Source organism: Lissotriton vulgaris, chromosome 1_2 (genome assembly GCF_964263255.1).
Source record: "Lissotriton vulgaris chromosome 1_2, aLisVul1.2, whole genome shotgun sequence".
Taxonomy (NCBI): domain Eukaryota; kingdom Metazoa; phylum Chordata; class Amphibia; order Caudata; family Salamandridae; genus Lissotriton; species Lissotriton vulgaris.
In genome coordinates, this window is record NC_141686.1 from 97,684,128 (window position 1) to 97,708,817 (window position 24,690).

The 24,690-nt window shown below is 47.3% G+C and overlaps 1 protein-coding gene across 10 annotated transcripts in view; it reads right to left on the reverse strand.

Annotated features, from left to right (window-relative positions):
- Window positions 1-2,604: 2,604 nt before the first annotated feature.
- MICAL3 (microtubule associated monooxygenase, calponin and LIM domain containing 3) overlaps window positions 2,605-24,690 on the reverse strand; it is a 2,050,293-nt gene continuing 2,028,207 nt past the window's right edge. For all 10 annotated transcript variants that reach the window (XM_086952901.1, XM_086952911.1, XM_086952910.1 and 7 more), the window contains one exon: window positions 2,605-5,127. In XM_086952901.1, the coding sequence (XP_086809027.1) occupies window positions 4,943-5,127 (185 nt within the window). In that variant the 3' untranslated portion in view covers window positions 2,605-4,942. The remainder of the gene's footprint in view (window positions 5,128-24,690) is intronic.

The window sequence follows — 24,690 nt, forward strand, 5'->3', positions numbered from 1 at the left end:
ATATGGATTGACAATCAAAAAAGAGAAGTGTCAAATAAGATTGAGTGAAGTTAATTATTTGGATCATCAAATATCTGTTAATGGAATAAGACTGAAGGGAAGTATTGTAAGAGCTGTCAAAGATGCTCCTTCTTCAACTAATAGGGATCAGTTGAAGTCCTTCTTAGGTCTTGCTGAATATTGTTCTAAATTTGTTCCAAAGTTTGCTGATTTAGTAGAACCGATGAGATTGCTCCTAAAAAAAGGAACTGTGTTTGAATGGAATACTAAATGTGAAGATGCATTTGCTAATGTAAAGACATTTCTTTCCAGTGCTCCATCTCTGGGGCATTTTGACTCTAAAAAGAAATTCATTCTGGTTACAGATGCCAGTAACATTGGGGTGGGACAGTTTTGTTGCAATTATCAGAAAAATATGAAACAATTATTGGTTTTGCTTCACACAGATTACAAGGATACAAGGAGCGGAGAAATCATACTCAACTATAGAAAACGAAGCTATAGCATGTTGTTGGGGTATGGCACTTGTTAGATACTATTTGTGGGGCTTACACCTTTTGTCGTCAAGACGGATCACAAACCTCTTGTTCATATTTTTAAAGGTGGTTGAGGTTTAGATGGTAGTGTGACTCCTCGGATTTCAAGGTGGTTGTTATTTGTTGTAGATTACAATTTTGTGGTTGAATATGTTCATGGCAATAAGAATTTTATTGCTGATTGTCTTTCTAGGATGCCGGTGGATGATGATTCTTGTGTGGAATTTTTAGAGGATTTACTGGTAAATGTGGATAGTGAATTTGCTGTTACTCAAGATGAATGGAGAAGGATGAAGAATATAAGAAGTTGAAGGAGGTCATTATGAATAGTTAGAATAGTTCCAATGGAGTGGAAATAGATAAACAGTATTTGTCGGTAAGGGACGAACTTAGTTTACATGGAGATAAGGTTTTGAGAAGGAATAGGATAGTTCCTCCGGTTTTGTTGAGATCAAAGTTGTTGAGAATTGTACATGAAGGGCATTTAGGAAGAAGTTTGACTAAGAGGAGATTGAGAGAGTCTTTTTGGTGGCCTGAAATGAACAGGAATGTGGAAGATTTGGTGCTGGATTGTCATGCGTGCAAATAGTGATAAGGTGAAAGTAACTAGAGAGCCTCCTTTGAGGTATGTAGAATTACCTATGAGACCGTGGGAGAAATTAGCTTTGGATGTATTAGGTCCAATTGACAAATTGGGAAGTAATAATCGGTTTTTGGTTGTGCTGGTGGAATATCATAGTAAGTGGATTACATGTAAATCTATGGGTCAAGTCACTACTACTAATGTGATAAAGTTTCGTAAAGAAGTTTTTTTGGAAGAGGGTGCACCAAAAGTACTTGTGAATGACAGTAGAGTTCAATTAGTTTCTTCTGAGACAGGAAATTTTCTTTGTGGTCTTGGGATCAGGCATGATAAGGTAGCTTTGTTTCGTCCACAGGCTAATGGACTTGTGAAAAGGGTAAATCGCATTGTGATGGAATGTATTCAACTTTACTTACCAAATGGGTTAACATGGAAAGATGAGTTACGGAGGATGATGTGGGGGCACAGGATTACACCTTATTCGGTGACTGGTGTTTCTCCTTTTATTGCTTTGAAGGGGAAAGAGCTGGTACTAAGGAGTCTCCTATGTGGTTTCAAGAGAAGGAACAGGTTTGGGTTGATGGAGAAAAGATGAGGTCAAGAGTTTTAGATTGTCAGTGGCGTAATAAGATACGTTTTGATAGTAGAAAATGTGCAAAGGAGTTGGTGTTTGAAGAAGGTGATTGGGTGGTGATAAGAGGATTTGGTTTTGTGAAGAATGGAGAGAGCAAGTTTTCGCAGTCGCATAAAGTAATTTCAGTCATGGGCTCTGTAGCTCAATTGAATGACGGCAAGAAGTGGAGTTTTGGGGATTTGTGTAAAGTATCTCATTTATGAATTTCATTACTCATTCGTTTATTGCTTTCTTTTGAATATTGTCGAATTGTAACATCAATTCATATGTCCTATATGTTGTATATTTTCTCAAGTGTTTATTTTTCCTTTTGGGTTTCATAGGGGGGGAAAGATTTGTGGTAATAGTTGGAATTGTGTGATGTAACTGTGATGCAGTCGAACTGCATCACAGCTAAGATTCCAAGAATTACCCAATATTGTACTGCATTGCTGAAGGTTGCTGTATGAAACCCTATTTGGAGCTGTCTGGATTACTACAAAGTATTTGATCATTTCATGTATATTTATTTGATCTCATAACCCATAACATTTGAGCCTTCTTTTTAATATATTGTATTAACAACATTTTGTATTTTAAAATTCAATCTTGGTACTTTGGGTCAAGCATCACTACCTGCTAGTTATGGTCTAATAATTTAATTGCCCAATATGTTGCCTAGAGATTTTTTCATATTCACAATTCCAAGTGATACTCCGTCGATGTGCTGCAAAAGATCTGCTTATTTAGTTGCTCTTCATTCGGTAACCAGTCATTTGTGTTATGTAAGCAGTTATTCATCTCTCCAATTCAACTCATTTTGCCGAATGCTCAAACCAGCACATCAGTGGTAAAATAAACGGCTGACACAATAAAAAGTGACAGATGTCAGGTTTAATAAACAAAATGTTACTCCTTCAAGGATAACAAAATCTTTTAGATTACTCAGTGCTTGAAGGAGAAATCGCATTTGAAAAAAGTGTTCAGTCACACCCACCCGTACAAATCTGTCTAATCAACTTCAACTTGAAAACAATAATACAAATGGCGTGCCATTTCAGAGTCCCCTAGCACTGTACACCTAACAGAATCCTTGCTTCTAATACTGTAACATCATTACAGGAAGGCAAATGGAAGTCACCACGTGATCACTTGAGCTGAATTTAAATTGTGGGACTGTTTGTGCAGTTTAATTACAGTTTCCAAGTTGTAGACCATAACACAAATAAATGCAAGGCAGGAAACAGAATTTTGCAAAAACGATTTAACAGTGGTATGAAATCTACTCAGTACAACAGCAAACAAACAATTTCAGATGAAGGATGGTATCTGCTGTGACCCATGATTGACACAGCATGTGTCTTAAAAGAGACGCGCTCTGTGGTGTAAAATATATAATGCTGTATGCATTCAGTTTAAGTTTTATACATTCTGTCAATGGAGAGGAAACTACGATGCATCCATGTCACAGAGAACCTGTAAGGCCACAGAATGATCTATCCACCTGTGCCGGGTGGGTAAACCACTGGTTACAGCCACCTATGGCCGGTGATCTGTACTGACACGGTTTGCCTGTTAATCTGTGCTAAAATTGAGATCAGTGCCTCAAGCTTCACACAACACAAAAAATTCAAAAGGACAGAAATAGAACATGAGCAAGAACATCAATAAATAATAAATAAGTTGCACAATTGAGTGGCATTTTAAAAACAAATTCGATGAGACAGAGCACACGTCCCAGAGACTCAAATGCTGTTGTCTTTTCCCTCAGTATAAAAAAAGACTTTTTCAAGTATCAAAAAATAAGTTAATAGACAAAAAAGGAGTTTCTTGAGGGCAAGTGATGCTAGGCTGGAAGCTTTTCTTCTTGAGACCATGAAAAAGACATGCATACAATAGAAATTAGTCTCTGAAATGGTTCGTTAAAGGCTTGTATGACATGAAAAAGTGTAGAACACAACAGGACTATATATATGCTAGAGCAGCAGCCGATGGCCTTCTCTTCTCAAGTGCGTTCTGGAAAGACTCTGCTCCACCCTGATAATGCAACAACAACAATCACCCATCAAGCAGAGGCAACATTTTCCAGTGTCGAAACCCACTAAATGCAACTTCGAAATAAAATCCCAAAAGTGTACAGGTTTAACTAGATCGATGGAAGCATGATTTAACTAGCGAATAGATTGGGGTTCTTGGCCAGCCAAAGCCAGCTAAATTGGCCATGTTGCATGTCCATCCTGTTCTGTGCAGCTGAATTTCTGCATGCAAATTGTAGACTTTCACAAACTGAAAGTCCCCATCGAATACAACGTTCAACTAGATGGCTAAGAATCAGCATACACATAATGAATAAAAGCCATAAATCGAAACTATTTTGCTATTGCTGGGGCACAGATTTAGTCATCATCTGGAGTTTCGTGATACATGAAACCCAGCAAGTGTGAGCATTTTTTATAATATGGTAGATAGATATAACTTTCATCATTTTATTCCTGTGTAGTGTTGATTAATTCCTCTCTTCCTCTCCAAGGCCATCATCAGACGCTCACAATAATATGAGAACCTTGATGTGTATTTTCAGAACCGCAACTCCTTGACTACCTAAATGGTATTAGCAACGTTTTGCTGGGAGTGGCAGGGTAAAAAGCACAGATGCACATTTAAAAGCATAATCAATATTTTCCACCGTCTGTTCGTATCCACACTCCATAATCCATTGGCTTATTCTTTGGTGGATAAAGGGGAAAAATGAAAAGCAAGCTGCTGCTTCAGTAGCCTGTTCGAAGTCCTCTACAAAAAGGATACTCTGCAAGGCAGTTGAATGCTTGAACATTCACAAGGTAGTTTTTCTTTGCTCTATAGCTTAGATCGTTTTTATTTATTAATTTGTAAAAAGAGTCGCAAAAAATATGCTGTAGGGGAAATTTTCACTTTGATCTCTCCACAGGCGTTTTCCAAGAAAACATTCTTCCATTTACCTGCCTTTTCATTAATATTTCTGTATGACCCTCACAGCGCGAGCCATTCCCAGATGGTCATATGCAAGCTTGATCGGCCACTAGAGGAAATCACTGCAAGGCTCCAGGATGCTTCAAACCCCATTGCTTAGAAGTAGGGTCGCAGACAAAAAGCAACAGATCCCATAACGTTAGATTCGAGTGGGATACGCCTGGCTAAGAGATGATTAACACAGGTAATAGTGCTGCAAACTCAGGACCAGTTCAAGTTGAAGCCCTTGGTAAGCATGACAGACTCCAAGTCCTTGTCTTCCTCCTTTTCTTGAAGACGTTGCTCCTCCAGCAGTGCCACCAGAGCATCTCTTTGTTCCACCACGTCCAGCATTTCGTTCAGGATCTTCTTCTCCTCAGTTAGCTCTTTCTCTGTCTTCAGGTGGTCTGTGAAAAGAAACATAGTATAAGTACAAATTCGAGGTATCAAAGAAATGGAAAAATGAACGTGTAGCTAAATGTATTTATTTATAAAGTGCATACGAGGCTAAGGAGGACAGAGCTCAAAGAGCACAGTGCACCGCTCAGGCAAAACCTGAACAAAAAGGTCAAGAACAAGTGCAGCGATCAACAATCCTAGGTCATGACTATTTACACAGATTAACAGAATTCCAGACTATGGGTGATAAGCCAAAGTAAGACTGGGTACTTTTCCTTGTGTAAACAAAAGTTTCACACAAAACAGTATCGGAACTGTGTAGTTGACAAGAACCTCCTCAAATCGTCAAATACTTGGGTCAATAGAGAGGGTTAAGAGTGTAGGAGTGTTAGACCTGGCACCATTGGCGTGGGTCTCCATTCCATTTTTGCTTTTGCCTCATGTGTTTTTGCTGGTATTAGATGCTTTGGGCACTGTGCCACTGCTATCCAGTGCAAGTGCTCCCTATTGTAAATTGATGTATTAATCAGTGGTTCCATGTTTGGCTATTTGGTTTACTTGTCAGACCCTAGTCTAGTGTACTGAGTCTGCCCAGGGCGTGTAAAGCCAAATGCTGCTGGTGGGCCTGCAGCACTGGTTGTGCCACCCACAGAAGCAGCCTTGTAAAATGTGTCTAAGGTCTGCCATTGCAGAGCCTGCTTGCAGTCTGGTACTGTCATGCTGACTTGGCAAGTGCACCCACTTCCCAGTCCCTAAACCTTCCCTTTTCGTCATATCAGTCACCCCTATGGTAGGCCCAAGGGTAGGGTGCATTGTAAGTATAAGGTAGGACAAGCCCTGGTGTGCGTGGCATGTCCTAATAGTGAATTACAGCCATTTTCGTTTTTCACTTTTGCAAGGCTACCTGTTTTCCATAGGCCAGAATGGGATGTTAGAGGTATTACATTTTATAATCCTAACTGTCTCAGAGAACATGGTAGAAATTAGAGTTTAGAATGCCTGAACTCGGAATAATAAAATACATCTTTTAGTGAAGCTTATTTTAATATTCGGTGTTTGCAAGTACCTTTGACTGACTATTCTGTGTTTGCAAATACCACTTTTAGAAAGTAGGTATTTGGTAGTCTAACCATTAAAACCTGCCTCTGCTAGGTTGTGTATTCCTATGTCTGGTTTTGTGAGTGACAGGGCTAGGGAATTCCAGGAGACAGGCTATTACACCCAGTGGTGAATAGAGAGATCTGCATCTAGATGGGAGGGAGGAGTTGCACTTGAACTTTGAATAGGTATGTGCCTGCCTTCCAAAATGCTGGCTCCACCCCCTCGGGAGCGGCTGATGTCTCTGTTCTGCACACTGAAAGAAGAGAAGGAGTCCTGTAAACAAAGTGCTCCAGGACTGTACTTGCCTTCCACAATGCTGGCTCCACTTCCTGTGGGGCATCTGATATGCATGCCCTGCACTGTGAAAGGAAAGGAGGAGTCTGTTAAACAGAGTGCTTCAGAACTGGTTTGGACAGGGCAAAGGCCCCTATCCCCTCAGAGAACAAAGGATTTTGTTGGTATAAATATTGGGACCCTGATCCCATGAAATTAGATCACTTTGGACTACAAGAAGAAACCTTTACTGAGGAGAGGAACCTGAAGAAACCGAGGAGAGACTATTCCCAAGCTGAAGTGCTGCTTGGGGATAAAGGAACTTTGTGTACTTTGCTTTCAACATGTGAAGGATCTCCAAGGGCTTGGAAAAGAGCTTGCCTCCTGCTGAAGTCTCAGGGATAACAGACTTCACCCCCAGCTCCCCAGAGTTCTTTTGGAAGGGCCTGCTGCTGTTTTGGGCCTTCTGAGGAACTGCGTGTCGCAAGGAGCTGGAAGCGCGACTCAACGAGAAGAACTGTCGCACTGCACCGCATTGGAGAGAAGCATGCCGCAACGAAGAGGAAGCGTGTCGCCGTCGCTGCTGCTGTCGCAACTCCGAAGGATGGTGTCGCCGCTGTAGTTGTCGCACTGCACCGCATCAGGAGAAGAATCTCGCAACGAGGTCGGAGCCTGTCGCCGTCGCTGTGCCTGCCTTTGCAACTCTGAAGGAGGGCGTCGCCGCTGGAACTGTCGCATTGCACCGCATCGACCAAGATCACCTCGCATCCCCGAGAAGCGCGCCGCATTGAGCGGAAGCTTCACGCATCATGGGAGAAGAGCGTCGCCGCTGGAGCTGTTGTGCGTGCCGCATCTGTAAGGTCTTTATTTCTTTGTATCTGAACTTTGTCACATTTCCCATCGCTGCGACATTGCTTGTCGTGGAAGCGCAACGCAACTTAAGGTACATTGACGCAGAGTGTCGCATCTAAGAACTGAACTGAACTATGCTTAAATCTACCATCTTAAAGTAATCAGTGTGTATTTTTGTCGTTTATGGCCTTGTGGTAACTCTATATAAAGTCTACTTATTTTTTATATAAAACCTGTGTAGTATCCATTTGTAGTGTTGTCACTGGGTTACTGTATGTGGTCACAACTGCTTAACTTACAACGCCTCTGAAGTAAGCCTTGACTGCTCGCGCCACGCAACCTAGAGGGTGAGCAGGGGTTATTTTAGGTGTGTAATCCCCTTGTCCTGACTAGAGGAGAGGGTCTCTATTTGTTACAAGTACCTACCTGCGCCAACTAGAGACCCCCAAATCAAACAAGGAGTTTGCATACTAAAATAAAACAGAAGGGCATGCACTAACATTGGGGTGAACAACATAAAATGGTATAATACTAACTGTGGTTAGTATTATACCAAAAGTTGTGCCACTAGCCCTTGCTCTTATTGTTTTTTCTTGTCATACCTATCAGAGAAAAAATATTTTCACAAAGAGGACCCTTTAATAACCTAGAACAGACGTTTTTTTTAAAACTTTGTTTTTCCTTTTTTAATTCATACAATTTCACAGTCGCCATTACACCGATTACAGTGGTAATCAGCAGAACCAGGCAATGAATTGACAATAACAGTACAATCTCTACGACCGCACATAGCATTACGTGAAGTGGCTTATCGACATTATACATTAAGTCATATACATCATAGTTTACTAGGCACGGAGAGCTCACCATTCATGCATAGTCACGCTGTTCGGGCGGATAAACCCGAAACTGCGCCGAGTCGAGAACTGCTCCGATGAAAAGGAGCTTCTGAGAGGGGCACAGGTGTGACTTCGGCACATTGATGGAAAATCCCAGCCGGTGCAGGAGATCCGCCGTAGTCTGGAGGTGGTGGACGACTGCCTGGGGCGAGCCCGCCTTCAACAACCAGTCGTCTAGGTAGGGGAAGACTGAAACTCCTAACCTGCGCAGGTGAGCTGCGACCACCGCCATCACCTTCGTGAACACCCGTGGGGCGCTGGCAAAGCCGAAGGGGAGCACGGTAAACTGAAAGTGCTCGAGGCCTACCGTGAACCGCAGGTAACGCCGGTGGGCCGGCAGGACGGGGATGTGGAAATACGCATCCTGCAAGTCCAACGCTACCATCCAGTCTCCTGGGTCTAGGGCAGCCAAGACCTGAGCCAGTGTCAGCATCTTGAACTTCTCCTTCCGGAGGAAGCCGTTGACATTCCTCAGATCCAAGATAGGGCGTAGGCCCCCTTTGCCCTTCTTGGGTACCAGGAAGTAGTGGGAGTAGCAACCACAACCTACTTCTGGCCCAGGAACGCGCTCGATGGCCCCCTTGGCCAAGAGGGCCGAAACTTCCTCCTGCAGGAGCCGCAAATGATCCCCCGATACGCGGTGGTGTTGCGGTGGCATGGCTTGAGGGGTCGTCTCGAAGGGGAGGGAGTAGCCCCTTCGGACGATCTGCAGCAGCCACCTGTCCGAAGTGACTGTGCGCCAGTGAGAGTGGTGATGGCGAACCCTGCCCCCCACTGGCGTCACATGGGCCGAAAAGCACGGACTAGGAGGGTTTAGAGGCGGATGCTGCGGGGGCAGGTGTGGACTGGTACCGCTTGCCTCCCCGACCGCCTCCACGGCGGTTTCCACGGCCGCCGCCGCGCTGGACGACAGTTTGCGGCGAGTGGCTGGCGGCACGCGTGGGGACGCCCCTTCCTTGGCCACGAAAGGAGCGAAAGGCACCCACTTGCTGGCGCGGGGCCGAGAGGCCCAAGGACTTGGCCGTAGCCCTGGAGTCCTTAAAGCGCTCAAGCGCGTGGTCTGCCTTGTCGCCAAAGAGGCGACGGCCATCGAACGGCATGTCCATGAGGGTATTCTGGACATCAGCCGAGAAGTTGGCGGATCTGAGCCAGGCGGGGCGTCGAATCGCCACCGTCGTAGCCATCGCTCTGCCCAGCGAGTCAGTTGTATCCAGTCCGCACCTGATCGAATACTTCGCTGCGTCCCGGCCCTCCACTAGGGCTTGGCCGAGTTTGGCCCGTACCTCCAACGGACACTCTGGCAGCAATTCCGCCACCGTTTCCCATATAGAATGGGTGTAACGGCCCAAGAGGCATGCGGTGTTGGAAGACCGCAGTCCCAAGCTGAGGGACGAGAACACCTTTTTGCCATAGGCCTCGTACCTCTTGGATTCCCGATCGGGGGGAGCCGTCGGGAAGGCGGTCTGGGAGTTAGAGGCCTGGATAACCAGACTCTCGGGGGTGGGGTGGGTGGACAGGAAACATGGGTCGCCCGGGGCCGGGCGGTGGCGTCTGGCCACGTTCCTATCTACAGGCGAACCTGTAGCGGGCCTGGACCAAGTGCCCAAAAGAACGTCCGACAAGGCCTCATTAAACGGCAGCATAGGTTCCATGGAGCATGACTGCGGCTTAAGGACCTCAGTGAGGAGGTTAGTCCTCACGGCCGCGACGGGGAGCTCAAGGCCCAACGCCTGAGCAGCCCTCATCAACACCACACTATATGTCGCGCCTTCCTCCGAAGCCACGGAAGGAGGAGAGACGAATCCAGGGTCTGGAGAGGTGTCCAGGCCACTGGCCTCCCCAAGGTCTCCTGTCCAGTCCATGTTAGACTGACATTCCCTTGTCAGAGGGTCCTCAGACCCCTCCCAATCCTCCTCTTCCCCCATCTCCTGAGACTCAGGGTCGTAAGTGAATGAGGATGGGTCATAGGGATGGAACTCCCCGACCGGCGTCGAGATCAGCGCCGACAGGCTCCGTCCCGACGCCGGAACCCATAGAGAGGAGGCATTGGGGACGGCGTCGGCCGAGGCCGAAGCCAGAGGGGACACCACACGGACCGACCCCGGGGGGGTCGTAAGGTCCACCGGGGACGATCCAACGCCCGACGAGGGCCGAACGGCACCCTGCGGCGTCGGGCCCGAAGGCACCGCCGACGCCGGGACTGCTGAACCCTGCGGCGCCGAGCCCGAGGGCAGCGGCGGCGTCGGGATCGTGGAGCCCTGCGGCGCCGGCGCCGAAGACGCCGGCGGCGTCGAGGCTGAAGCACCCGACGGCGTCGGGGTCGCAGCCCCCGACCCACTAGGGCCCCCAGACGGGTTCGCTGGGCCCGAAGGCGCTGCGGAACCCGTCGGAGAAGAAAGGGACCTCATGGCCATGAGGAAGCGCTCTATCTCCTCCGGCGTCGCGTTCAGCCCAGGGACCGGGGGGTATGGAGCCGAACGCGGCGCCCGCGACTCCTGAGGAGCCGCGTGGGCGGTGTCACCCGAACCCCCGGCCGCATCGCGCGAGCGTCGGGGGGAGTCGGAAGAGCGATGATGTCTCTTCGACTTCTTATGCTTCTTACCTGACGACTTGGACCCGGAGGAGTGGTGCCGACTCCCGGAGCTGTGACGGCTCCGCCCCCGCGACCTGTCCCTCGACCTCCCGTGGGACCGGGACCGGGACTTCACACGGCGCGGGGCCGACTGGCGGATCTCGAGTCGCCTGCGGGACCGCTCCCGCCTGGCCTACCTCGAGAGGGCCCGACAGTCGGAGCAGGCCTCGTCGTCATGGTCGACACCCAAACACGTCAGGCACAGGCGGTGCGGATCCGTAATCGACATGAGGCGTTCACACTCGTCGCAGTGCTTGAAGCCGGGCATCCCTAACGGCACCGTCGGAGTCGTGAAGACTTCGAAATAGATCAAAAGATCCAAAAAGTTAGTCAAAAAATGACTAGGGAACTGCTTTTTCCAGATCTGCGCTGGCTGGCGCGGAAAAAAGAAGAACTGACGTCAGCACGCGGAGGCGGCGTCTAAGTACTCCGACGACGTCATCACGGCGCCCACGACGCCGACGACGGACGCGGAGCCGCAGACGACGCCTACCGACGCGCAAGGGTACTGCTACGCAAAACTTTCCGGATCCAGTCTGACGCCTGGGGATATTCTAAGGTAACGAATCTATCACTAACGTGTCTCTTTCAGATAAGGGTAACAATTTGATCAACTTGTGCTGACAAAGTGATTTTACACTGTGCATTTTGGTGTAAAAAGGCTCATAACTAGGGGTGAGGTTTGAATGGTTTGCTCCTGACCTTTAGAGAGCAGTCCCACACCAGTTTGTCTTATGTTCCAGACTTAGAATATTTTGTTAGATATACAGCTGATTGAGGCTTAATCATTATATTGACAAGCTAACAATAATTTTGCCTTCTGTAATGATTTTGATTCTTTATTAAACATTCATGGTTTCTAACTTGAATTGTATTAAGAAGGCTTATTTAACTGATCATGTTGCCTATTTTACTGATGATTTTAATTTTGTTAGGGGCACATTGCCTCATCAATTTGTGAGGTCAACACCGCCCTGGATCCTGCAAAGACACTTTATGTATTATCTATCAGATTATCAAAGTTAGCATCAGCACCTTTTGTTACACCCTTTCTGATAGGTACTCTATTCAACTGCAGATTCCTTACCTTTGGCATATTCCCAGGAGCCTGACTGGATCTGTAGATTTTTTTCAGCCATGCAGCTCATGTGCAGGCTTGGCTTCATGGGGACTTCATACTGCCCTGGAAGTGACAGAACAGAGCTGCATATAAGCTCTATCCCTGCGCACTGAAGACAGGTTCTCAATCTTTTTCTTTCTGCACCCTGGGGTATGGAGCACTTTGAATCAATTTCCGGTTACAAATGCTAAAATAGAACTTAGAACTTAGAACCTTATAATGACTTTCTGAATGGGGAGATCGAAAGGCAGTGAGGAATCTCTGATTGGCTAAAGAATCCACAGAATGAGTGTTACCAAAGGTAAGCAACTTGCTCTTCTGATGATTACTTCTAACTGTAAATGACTCACTTTTCGAATAGATACCACAGTGATTCCTTCTAAAGGTAGAAGGTCAGAGGAGTGAACTCAGATTAGGAAGTCTTGCAAGACCAAGCAGGCAAAATGGCCCTTCTGCCAGACCAGACAGTCAAGGCAGTAGTGTTTTGTTAAAATGTGCACCGACGCCCATGCCACAGATTTGCAGATCACCAGCAACTGCTTAGCCAATGTCTGTCATAAACACAGAGAACGGGTCAGTGTAAAGCTCTTCTATTTTTATGATATGCTTGCCTGAAAACTCTTCTCTTTCTATACTACTATTGTAAAGAGAGAGCCCAAACCTTTGAGGAGGGTAATCTCAAGTAGTACAGCATCAATCACAACACCCAATGCAGCATTGGAAAGGGCAGTTGCAGCAGATGGACATAGGCTATACAAGTGGCCACCATATACATTACAAAGGTAAAAGAACCTTAGGGGTAAAGTAGTCTCTTGTGGGCGTGTTCGTTGTGCTGTCAGCGATGGGCGCGGCAAACATATTTTCACAGGACTCCAGCGTGGGCGTGGGCGTTGTGAGAGGGGCGTTGACAAACAGCAAACAGCAATATGCGCACCATTCACGGGGCGCGAGGCGCGCCATTCACCGTCATTAGTGGTACAAGCGAAAACGGCATTGGAAACAAAAACATTCACGTAACACCGTTGTGGGCCTACCCGTTGTCAGAGGGGCGTGGCAAAACTTGAATGGGCGCAGCATTCACGGGGCGTGCCTCGTCAACGTTGTCACAGGGGCGTGCACAAACACCAATAGGCAAGCCCTACAGGGGCGTGGCCAAACACCAATGGGCAACGCTTCACGGGCCGCGGCATTGCTACGGTGCTCAGACGGAGGCTCAACACACTCACACTAACAGCGGGGAAAAGAAAACATTACAAAGGTTTCACAAAATAATATTTCACACACGCCAATGGGCAAGGCCTCACAGGCTGCGGGATTGCTACGGTGCTCAGGCAGGGGCTCAACACACTCACACTAACAGCGGGGAGCACAAGATTTGCTTATTGCTCCTGTGCTCAGTCGGGGGATAAAGCCACTCAGCCTACCAGCGGTGAGCACACCCGTCGCATTTACCACTGCACAAATTGCTCACGGCCTCAAGCGGGGATTAAGGCGAATGAACGGACCACAACTTTGCAACTAATGTTACCGTCTATGACCAAGTTCAATAAACAGGTACATAACAACGTGTAAGCTCAATGATAAATAGCGCTCTAAAATTATCTTACCTTTTGTGATACTTACCTAATGCTGCTAACCTCACAGTTTACTTTTTTGCTATGACTGCAATGAAAAGGCGTTCAAAGGCACAGTTGATCACACTTTCATTATAAATCACGTATGGGACAGGGAGCAGATTGCAAGTGATGTGCCTTATGAATGTGCAACCCTTTGCACACATTCTATTTCAGCCCCGGACAACGTCGGGACGGGCTGCTAGTATATTATAAAGTGTTAAGTTTAGACACAGAGGTGTTAGTATCCCGTCTGTCTCCTATACAGGCTGACATATTTTGTTGTTTATGTTATGGTCGATGCCAGGCTAATGAACAAGTTACTTATCTTCGGTAACGATCTCTCTGTGAGAGACATATATTAGTTATAGATTCCTTACCTTTAGAATTACTCCCACGCGTCAGATTGGATCCAGATAATTTTCTTTTAGCAGTACCCTTGCGCGTCGGTAGGTGCGTCAGTCGACTCTGCGTTTTACCATCGGCGTCGTGATTGCTGGGATACGCGGTATCTACTATCTACTTAGACGCCGGCCTACACGCGCTGACATCAGTTTTTTACACAGTATTCCACGCCAGAAGTGCAGAGCCATGCAAGACACTGACCACTGGTGCACAACACTAAGGCCCTGAAAAAGAGTCCCTTACCCTAGAAGTCAGTTCGTAGGTCTGCAAACTAATTTCACACCAGAAGGTCTTGGAGAACAGAACTACCAAAAAAGCTGTCTCTCCAGACTTGGCAGTCCAGACAGTAGTGTTTTGTGAACGTGTGCAGGGATGCCCACGTGGCTGCCTGGCAGATGTCACTGAGGGGGGACTCCACGTCCCAAAGCACTAGAGGATGCCATCGCCCTGGTGGAATGAGCAAACAGCCCCACGAAGGGTTCTTTCTTTGCCAAGGAATAACAGATTTTGATGCAAAGAATGACCCACCGAGAGATGGTCTGTTATTGTACAGCCCAACATTCTTGGCGCCCACACAGCCAACAAAAAGCTAGTCATCCACCCGGAATTGCTTTGTGCGATCCAGATAGAAGGAAAGCACATGTTTTGGATCCAGACGGTGTAGCCTCTTTTCCTCCAGTTAGATGTGGGGGGCGGGAAGAAGGTGGGCAAAGTGATGGTCTGTCCAATGTGGAAAGAGGTAACCGCTTTGAGGAGAAAAGAAGGTCAGTTCCAAGGAAAACCTTGTCCGGATGAATAGCAAAGAAAAGAGTCTTAGAAGACCGAGCCTGAAGCTCACTCATCCTTCGAGCAGAGGTGATGGCAACCAGAAAAGCAATTTTTAAGGTCAAGGGTCTGAGAGGCTCGAAAGGAGCACACAGAAGGTAAGTCAAGACCAAATTTAAGTCCCACTGGGGCATTACGAAAGGATTAGGAGGAAAGAGATGAGTAATGCCCTTTAGAAATGTATTTACAACAGAGGATTTGAAAAGAGAAGGCTGATCAGGAAGCCGAAGAAAGGGCGAAATGGCCAATAAATAGCCCTTAAGGGTGCCTAGAGCAGAGCCCTGCTGGGCCAAAGAAAGAAGGAACAAATGAACTTCAGAAAGAGGGGAAAAGGGGATACACAGCCTTAGCTGTGCACAATGCCACAAATTTGTTCCATCTACAGGCGTATAGTGTTTTAGTAGGGGGACGCCTGGCTGCCAAGATAACATTACAGACTTCGGGAGGAAGGTCGAAGATTGTCATCTGTCGCTGCTCAATCTCCACACAAGGAGGTGGAAGCTGGACAGGTTCGGGTGGAGGACTGTCCCCTCCTGCTGCGACAGAAGATCCCCCCGAAGAGGCAGAATGATCGGAGGATCGATGGCCATGTGCAATTGCTCGGTATACAGACTCTTCGTGCCCAATCCGGAGCCACAAGAATGACTTGGGCCCGGTCGCGCTTGATCTTCTTCAGCACTCTGGGCAGAAGTGGTATAGGCGGAAAGGCATATAGAAGACTGCAACTCCACTCCAACGAGCGTTCTCTTCGGTGGCGAATAGATGTAACCACGGCTCTCCCCACTGCTGAAAGAGACCTTGCACCACCTCCGAGTGAAGACGTCATTTGTGATCCATCATGCACCTGCTGCTGTGTTTGTTCGCTCTGGTGTTCAGCGAACCAGCAAGGTGTTGAACCACCAGAGATATGCCCAAATAAATAAGTTACTTACCTTCGGTAACAATGTTTCTGGTAGAGACATAGTTTAGCCGCAGATTCCTTAACTTAAAATATCCCCCAGGCGTCAGACTGGTCTGGAAAACTTAGCACAGCAGCACCTCTGCACGCCGGGGGCGGCGCCGTACGGCTTCGCCCTGACGTCGTCCATGGACGTGACGTCAGTGGAGCCATATATGCCCCGCCCCAGCTCGCCAACATCAGTTTTCGTCAAAAGATTTTTCCGCATCAGAACGCAAAGCCACCACCAAAAACAGAAAATATGGGAACAGTGTGCAGAAAAAGAAAAAACAAGGTATGGTGAAAAACATCATCATAGAAATACAGTGCCAGGCACTGCATATTGTAAACTAAGGGTGAGGGGGAAAGAACAGAGCACCATTCTGGGAGGGACCCCCGTACTTGTTATGACCAAAACCTCCCCTGAGGCAGAAGAGGATGCAGAGCATAGGCAGGATTCGAACCCTTGGCCTGTGTGAGCCTGTGTCCCCAGAGGCACAAGACTTACCATTGAACCATAGCTCCTTGGTGAACCATCATAGCAGCCGGCAGAAAGGCTGCGACCACAATATAAGACAGTGAAGGACGACCAGTCCAGAACCCAGGAGTAAGGACAACTACCATAAGGCGTCACCCAAAAGAAGACGTCAGAACTGAATAAGGGACTACCGAATGTGACATTGCCAGAGACTGTAACCACTGGAGTGCAGGGGAGGCAAGAAACCTCAAGCAGTAGAAGAAAGGATTTAGACTCACAGCGGGCAACCCAGGGTAAGGGTTGTTAAGGACACATGGCATACGGGCCTACCGTCCAAATACAAGGAAGGGTAGAGCAGAGCCACGAGACAGAATGTAGCATCGTGAGTCGGAGAGAAGAGACAATGTCACCCCGCAGATGAGTAAAGCCACCCAAAGGGAGGCGAAGGCAAGAAGCCCAACATGAAAAAGTTGTCGCAGGACGGGAAGGACGGACGGGCGTTAAAGAATCTGCGGCTAGACTATATCTCTACCAGATACATCGTTACCAAAGGTAAGAAACTTGTTCATCTGATAGAGACGTATAGCCGCAGATTCCTTAACTTAGAATAGATATCAAAGCCATCCCCATAGAGGAGGCGGGACTGCGACTAGACCCCCCTAAAGTCCAAAAGAACCTAACCGTCAATAATAATAATAATACAGATTTTTATAGAGCGCGAACAGTTACCTCAACCGGAGGTGTCCCGGCGCTATGTGAGCAATACCAGCGGTACTAAAGAAGCAACAATGTAATGTAATGTAAGGTACACTTTTATAGCGCTACTACCACTCCAAGGAGTATCTTGGCGCTCAACACCAACTCAGGTGAAATAGGTTGGGGGAAATGGAGGCGAACTCAGTCACAATATACTTTACACCAGTGCTCTACAAGAAGCGTCAGTGAGGGAGAACATCCAAGTTTTAAGTGCCTTTCTAAAGTGACTCTCATTGGGCATCGATCAGAGCTGCGGCAGGAGTTTATTCCAGGCCTTGGCGCCTAGAAGGAAAAGAGATTTACCACCTTTGGTAGCCAGCTTAAATCTAGGTATTACCAACAAGTTCTGATTTGCAGACCCCAGGCAGCGTGTGGGCTGATAACGTTTGAACCCATTGGATAGGTATCTAGGCCCTTGCTGTTGGAAGGTTCTGAAGGTAATCAGAAGAATCTTAAACAGGATCAGTTTACAAATCGGTAACCAATGAAGCGCCTTAAGCGCTGCCGAAGCAGATGACTTGCGAGGCCAGCGTAGCACTAAATGGGCAGTTGCATGCTGGACCATCTGCAGCCTGTGGAGAACGGACTTATTTGCTCCCGCATACAGGCCGTTGCAGTAGTCCAGTCAAGATGTTATCAGAGCAACTGCTACCGTTTTCCTTGCTGACAAAGGAAGAAGGTCAAAAAACTTCCTCAAGGATCTAATAATATGGAAACAGGTGCCGGCCACAGCCACTGCTTGTTGTTTAAAAGACAGCTGGTCATCTAATTTAATGCCCAAATTTCGAGCAGAAGAGATGGTATTTGGGGGGGCTTCAGCATCATCAGGCCACCAGTCTTTCGGGGAAAACAGATTTTGAGAGCCGAACGGCAAAATTTCCGTCTTACCGGAATTACATTTGAGGTCATTGTTATTCATCCACTCAAAAGTAGCCGTTAGGCAATTTTTCAGGTTTTCCTCGGCCCCAGGCAGTTCTCTATCCAGGACCAGAATAAGCTGTGTGTTGTCAGCATACGATATTGTGCTAATCTGATAGGAAGCGATAAGCTCAATCAGGGGCACCATGTACAAATTAAAAAGTACAGGGCTCAAACTAGAGCCCTGTGGGACCCCTGAGCTGACGACTTTAGCTTCAGATTGAAACTGGCCCAGTACTGTGACTTGGCGCCTGTTAAGAAAATTTCTAAACCACGCCAATGCCACTCCTCCTATTCCTGCGTTAACTAAACGGTCCACTAAGATGGTGTGTGAGACCGTATCGAAGGCCGCTGATAGATCGAGTAAAATCAAGACGGCCTTCGTTCCCTGATCCACAGCCATTCGAAGGGTCTCTGCCGTAAACAGCAGGGCTGACTCGGTGGAATGTTTCGAGCGAAACCCTGATTGGTTAGGGTGCAGGATGTCGTTCTCCTCCAGAAAATTCAGAAGCTGGTTATTAACAAACATTTCCGTCAGTTTAAACACCAGGGGGAGCAGGGAAATAGGGCGCAGGTTAGAAAGAGTGGTCAGGTCAGGCAAAGACTTTTTCTGGAGAAGCTTGACCGCTGCAAGCTTCCATTCACTGGGAATTTCTCCCGTGGCCAAAGATGAATTGATGATGCTGGGGTTAACTATCTCCACTAAGGCCTGCAAAACCAGGGGTGAGCAAGGGCCAAAAGGGGATCCAGATTTGCTTGCTAAAATAGCTTTGTTAGTATCCTCTAAAGAAATAGGAGCAAATGAGTCCAAGCAGGGGGAACTCGTAGATATCTTACCCATCTTCGTCTTTTCCAGATTGCTAAAGGTGGAAAGCACAGGGGGAAAAACATTCACAATATCCAAAATCTTATTTTCAAAATAATTAACAATGGCATTACAGCGAGATTGGGATTGAGGGATTTCCTGCGAAAGGGCGGAATAGTAGGAATGGTGGCATGCTGCACTTTAGATGAATATGTTTAAAAGTAAAGGGCATCATATTGCGATTGCTACAATAGTTAATTGTGGATGCGGTAACAATTGATGTCTGCACTGATGGGTGGTGGTGTGTGTACCTGTAGAAATTGTTCACTGATGGCTGGTGGTGTGTGTGCTTGTTAAAAGCGTGCACAGATGGCTGGTGGTGTGTGTGCTTGGTGAAAGGGTGCACGTACAGCTGGTGGCGAGTGCGCTTAGTGAAAGCATGCACTGACGGCTGGTGTTGTGTGTGACTGGGGAAAGTGTGCACTGATGGCTGGTGATGTGTGTGTGTTTGGTGAAAGCATGCACTGACATTTGGTGTTGTGTGTGTGGTGGAAGCTTGCACTGACGCCTGGTGGTGTTTGTGCTTGATGAAAGCGTACATTAATGGCTGGTGGTGTTTGCGCCTGGTGAAATCGTACACTGACGGCTGGTGGTGTGTGGTTGTGTGAGTGGTGGTGAGTGTGTGGTGGTGAGTATGTGGTGGTGACTATGTGGTGGTGAGTGTCCGGTGGTGAGTGTGTGGTGGTGAGTGGTGATGAGTGTGTGGTGGTGAGAGGCTGGTGTGTGTGTGTGTGGTGTGTGTGAGTGTGGTATGTGTGTGTGGTGTATGTGGTGTGGTGTTTCGTATGTGGTCTTATGTATGTGTGTGGTGGACTTAGTTTGAGTGTTTGTCTCCTGCACTCACACAGTGCCCCTACACACTCATACACTGCTCTCCCTGCACACTCACACTGTTCACCCTGCATAGTTTACACTGTTCATCCTGTACACTTACACACTGTTCACCCTACACACTGTTTACCTTGCACACTCACACACTGCAGTCACTGCATTCACTGTTACTCTGCAGTCACACTCACTCTGCAGTCACTCTTCAGTCACTCTCCAGTCACACTCACTCTGCAGTCACGCTCACACTGCAGTCACACTCACTCTGCAGTCAATCTGCACTCGCACTCACTCTGCACTCACTCTGCACCTGCACTCACTGTACACTCACTCTCCAATCACACTCACTCTGCAGTTACACTCACGCTGCAGTCACACTCACTCTGCAGTCATTCTGCACTTGCACTCACTCTGCACCTGCACTCACTTTGCACTTGCACTCTCTACACGCACTCTGCACTGACACTCATTTTGCCCTCACTCTGCACCTGCACTCACTGTGCACTGACTCTGCACCTGCACTCACTTTGCACTCACTCTGCACTCACGCTGTACTCTGCACTCACTCTTTCTGCACTCCCTCTCTGTGCACTCTGCACCTGCCCTCACTCTGCACTCACTGACTGTGCACCTGACTCACCCTGCACTCACTTTGCAACTGCACTCACTCTGCACTCACTTTGCACTCAGCACTCTGCACTCACTGTCACTCTGCACTCATGTTGCAAACATTCTGCACTCACTCACACTGCAGTTACTCACTCTAACTCTGCAGTCATTCTGCACCCACTCTGCACTCTGGACTCACTTTCTCTTATTCTGCACTCCCTTCCCTCTGCACTTATTCTGCACTCACTCTACACTCACTATCATTCTGCACTCACTCTCACTCTATTTAATTCTGCACTCACTCTGCACTCACGCTGCACTCACTCTCTGTGCATTCGCACTCACGCTGCGCTCACTCTGCAGTCACTCTGCAGTCACTCACACTCTGCAGTCAATCTCTCTGCACTCACTCTCACTCTGCACTCACTCTGCAGTCAATCTCCCTGCACTCTCTCACTCTGCACTGACACTCATTTTGCACTCACTCTGCACCTGCACTCACTGTGCACTGACTCTGCACTCACTTTGCACTCACGCTGTACTCTGCACTCACTCTTTCTGCACTCACTTTGCAACTGCACTCACTCTGCCCCTGCACTCACTCTGCACTCACTGTCACTCTGCACTCATTTTGCAAACATTCTGCACTCACTCTAACTCTGCAGTCATTCTGCACTCACTCTGCACCCTGGACTCACTCTGCACTCTCTCTTATTCTGCACTCACTTCCCTCTGCACTTATTCTGCACTAACTCTACACTCACTATCACTCTGCACTCACTCTCACTCTATTTAATTCTGCACTCTCTCACTCTATTTAATTCTGCACTCACTCTGCACTCACTCTGCAGTCACTCACACTCTGCAGTCACTCACACTCTGCACTCACAGTCACTCTCGCACTCACTCTGCACTCACAGTCACTCTTGCACTCACTTTGCACTCACTGTCACTCTTGCACTCACTGTCACTCTAGCACTCACGGTCACTCTAGCACTCACGGTCACTCTAGCACTCACGGTCACTCTAGCACTCACGGTCACTCTAGCACTCACGGTCACTCTAGCACTCACGGTCACTCTAGCACTCACGGTCACTCTAGCACTCACGGTCACTCTAGCACTCACAATCACTCTAGCACTCACGGTCACTCTAGCACTCACGGTCACTCTAGCACTCACGGTCACTCTAGCACTCACGGTCACTCTAGCACTCACGGTCACTCTAGCACTCACGGTCACTCTAGCACTCACGGTCACTCTAGCACTCACGGTCATTCTAGCACTCACGGTCATTCTAGCACTCACGGTCACTCTAGCACTCACGGTCACTCTCACACTCACTCTGCACTCACTGTCACTCTCGCACAGACTCTGCACTCACTGTCACTCTAGCACTCCCTCTGCACTCTCAGTCACTCTCGCACTAACTCTGCACTCACTGTCACTCTTGCACTCACTCTGCACTCACTGACACTCTCGCACTCACTCTGAAATCACAGTCGCTCTGCACTCACTCTGCACTCACAGTCACTCTGCACTCACTGTCACTCTGCACTCACTCTGCACTCACTGTCACTCTCGCACTCACTCTGCACTCACTGCGCCGTCAAACAGGTGGAAGTGTTATATGACAGCCAACAAGTTGTATACAACGTGGCGGCTTACACAGATGGCACCCGAAGAACAGAATTTATGAATAAAATTCCACATCATGCTTTAACAAGACGCATTTACAGAGATGCACATAGACACAAAAACGCAGATAAAAAAGTAAACACAGGCACGCACATACAGACACGAGATGTACATACAAAAACAGAGGTACACATATATAGAGAGGCACGTACACACTAAGACACAAAAACAAGCAGAGATGCACATATAGAGCCTATAGAGGCAGAAGTGCATACACATAGACACACACAAACACATTCATGCACTTTCAGAGACATATTGCACATACAAAGACAGTAATACACATACACACCCAGGGCCCTAGAGACATGGGAAACCCAGTGAGCCTTGATAATTCCTGTACTTTACTGTTCATCCACTTGTGAATGGGGGACCATTCTCCTGGCTTGCTCTATGGCCATTGACACACTTGGTATTATGATCGGCATTCAATCAATCATGTTTCAACTCGCTGTGTCTTGTGACTTCAAGAGGCATCCAGCGTGTGAAGTTACAACATAGCTCAAAACGCCAGCAGACATCTTCAAAGAAACACTCTAGACTGCCTGATGCTGGCGATTGCCACGTGCTGGGCTGAGTAAAGGGACTTAGAGCAGACATCTTCAAACTGTGGGGTGTGTCCCCCTAGGGATCCGTGGCTGCGTTCCCGGGGGAATGCAAATATCTCAGTAAATACTTGTAAATTAAGATGGCGTGAAAAGCGTGACCGTGTTTATTTGGTGTGTTTTCAGGCTGTCTTCATGTACATGCAACCATTAAATGTAAGCATAGAAACTGCGATCCTAAGTTGCATGAGTGCGGGAGTCACCCAGGCTGGGGGCGGGGTCAGTGACCTGCAGAACAATTAGCAGGCATTTTTCTCATGTTAAATCGTCGCAGGACTGAGCTGGCTACGTTGCGCTCCAGAAGCGGACTTTATCGCACCTGCTAAATACCAGGTGGCCACAAAATCTGCAAATTGTATAAATGTGACCCCTGTACAAGCGTATTTTGGGGGGCTGCATATTGTAGCTCACTCGAAATGACAGCCCAAATCGGTCCTTATCTCGCGACATTTACGAAGAGAGCATTTTATGTTTGTACGACAAGTGCGCACAACTTTCTAATGTTCGTTTTTTCAACGCTGGCCCTGTTTTTAACGTATATTCATAATCCGTGCTGACTTTGCCCGTGTTGCAGCTGAAGCGCCACTTTTCCTAAATCGCCAATGCCCTAAAGGCATGGTATTAGTTTACATTGCCTGTGAAATGTCAAGGAGGCGTCTCACCTGAGGATTCAACGACTCTTGAAACCCGCACAAAAGCATCTGATGTTCTGTTCCACATCACTTACACAATATCCAGAGTTTGGTGAATACTTCGCCTGTGCTTTGATGTGCTGTCTACCTGCCTGCTCCTGCTGCGTCACTGACAGCGTGCCTCTCAGCCATTCTCCCCTCCGAGTCATAGCTGTCGGTCACTCTCTCCTGGGCTTCAGACGTCTCCATTTCATGCTCAGCTTTGTCGGCAGTATCTGTCTCCTCATCGCATCCACAGCGCACTCACACACATGTGAAAACCAGCTCTTCAAAGGCCAACACTTACACATGAAAGGATGCAGACGAAAGCGCGCCCACCAAACTCACTGCAGACTGGTGAACGCGCCCAGAACATCTGGGTTTAATTACCGCGGCACCCTGACAGCTCGTAATTGACAATTTATTGAACTCCCCTGCACGTAACCACACAAAATATGCAGGAAGTGCACAGACTGAAATCCATATGGCCTATTGCGTGAAGGCTACTAGAAACACAGCACTGCGAGGACCAATTAGCATGCAGATGCCAAAATAAACTACGGAAAAATCTCGCGCAGTGAGGAATTTTTACTTCACTATTCTGAGCCCCGTAACAAAGCGGCTCGGAGCTCCACCCCACTTCTGACGAAGTGGTGACGTAGGCCGAGCCCTAAAAAGTGACTATGGGTACCGCTCTCTCCGGAACTGCGCTGGCTGATGCAGAAAAAGAAAGATCTGACGTCAGTGCGGCATCTAAGTAGATACCGCAACGTTATCCTGGTGATCACGACACAGAAAACGAACGTGGAGTCGACCAACGCCACTTACTGAAGGTAAGGAATCTATAACTAATAGTCTCTTTCAGATATAGACATTCACAGTGGAGGCTAATATGTCAACATGTGAATTGAGATGACACATTTATCACCATACTTGTTTTGTCTTGTTGACACTTTAATGTTGCAAAATGTATAAATTTGGAACAAACATTGGCGATCAAGTACTATAAAACCCCTGAATTTGGCAGAGAGATTTTGCGACCGAATTATCAGGCAAGAAGTCACGCTGGTTTGACGCAAACCAATCTAAATCAGGGGCTGCTCCAGGGCTCAGATATGGTGTAGAGAAGTGGCATCCAGCCCGGCTGGAGATAGAGAGAAGTTAAATAGCTATTTCTCGCTAAGAAATGTATGCTGTGCATCTAGAGAAAGTCAATTTAAATGCTTGCTATTTTCTATTTCAACTATATTTTCGCTTAGGGCTTAGAAGAAGCAATAAGATTTTAGGATGCTAGGAATGCACTTGCCATTTTAGGACTGATCATATGGTGTTTGATGGCTATGTCATGTATTTCTGCGCTTATTTTCTCATACGCATTGTTACTGTTAATATTTTATGTACTAGACTTGGGTTTTAGAAATAAACATTTTAAAGTTTTATCCTGTTTTTCTTAGTGCTATTTTGAGTGTGTTATTCATTAATAAAAG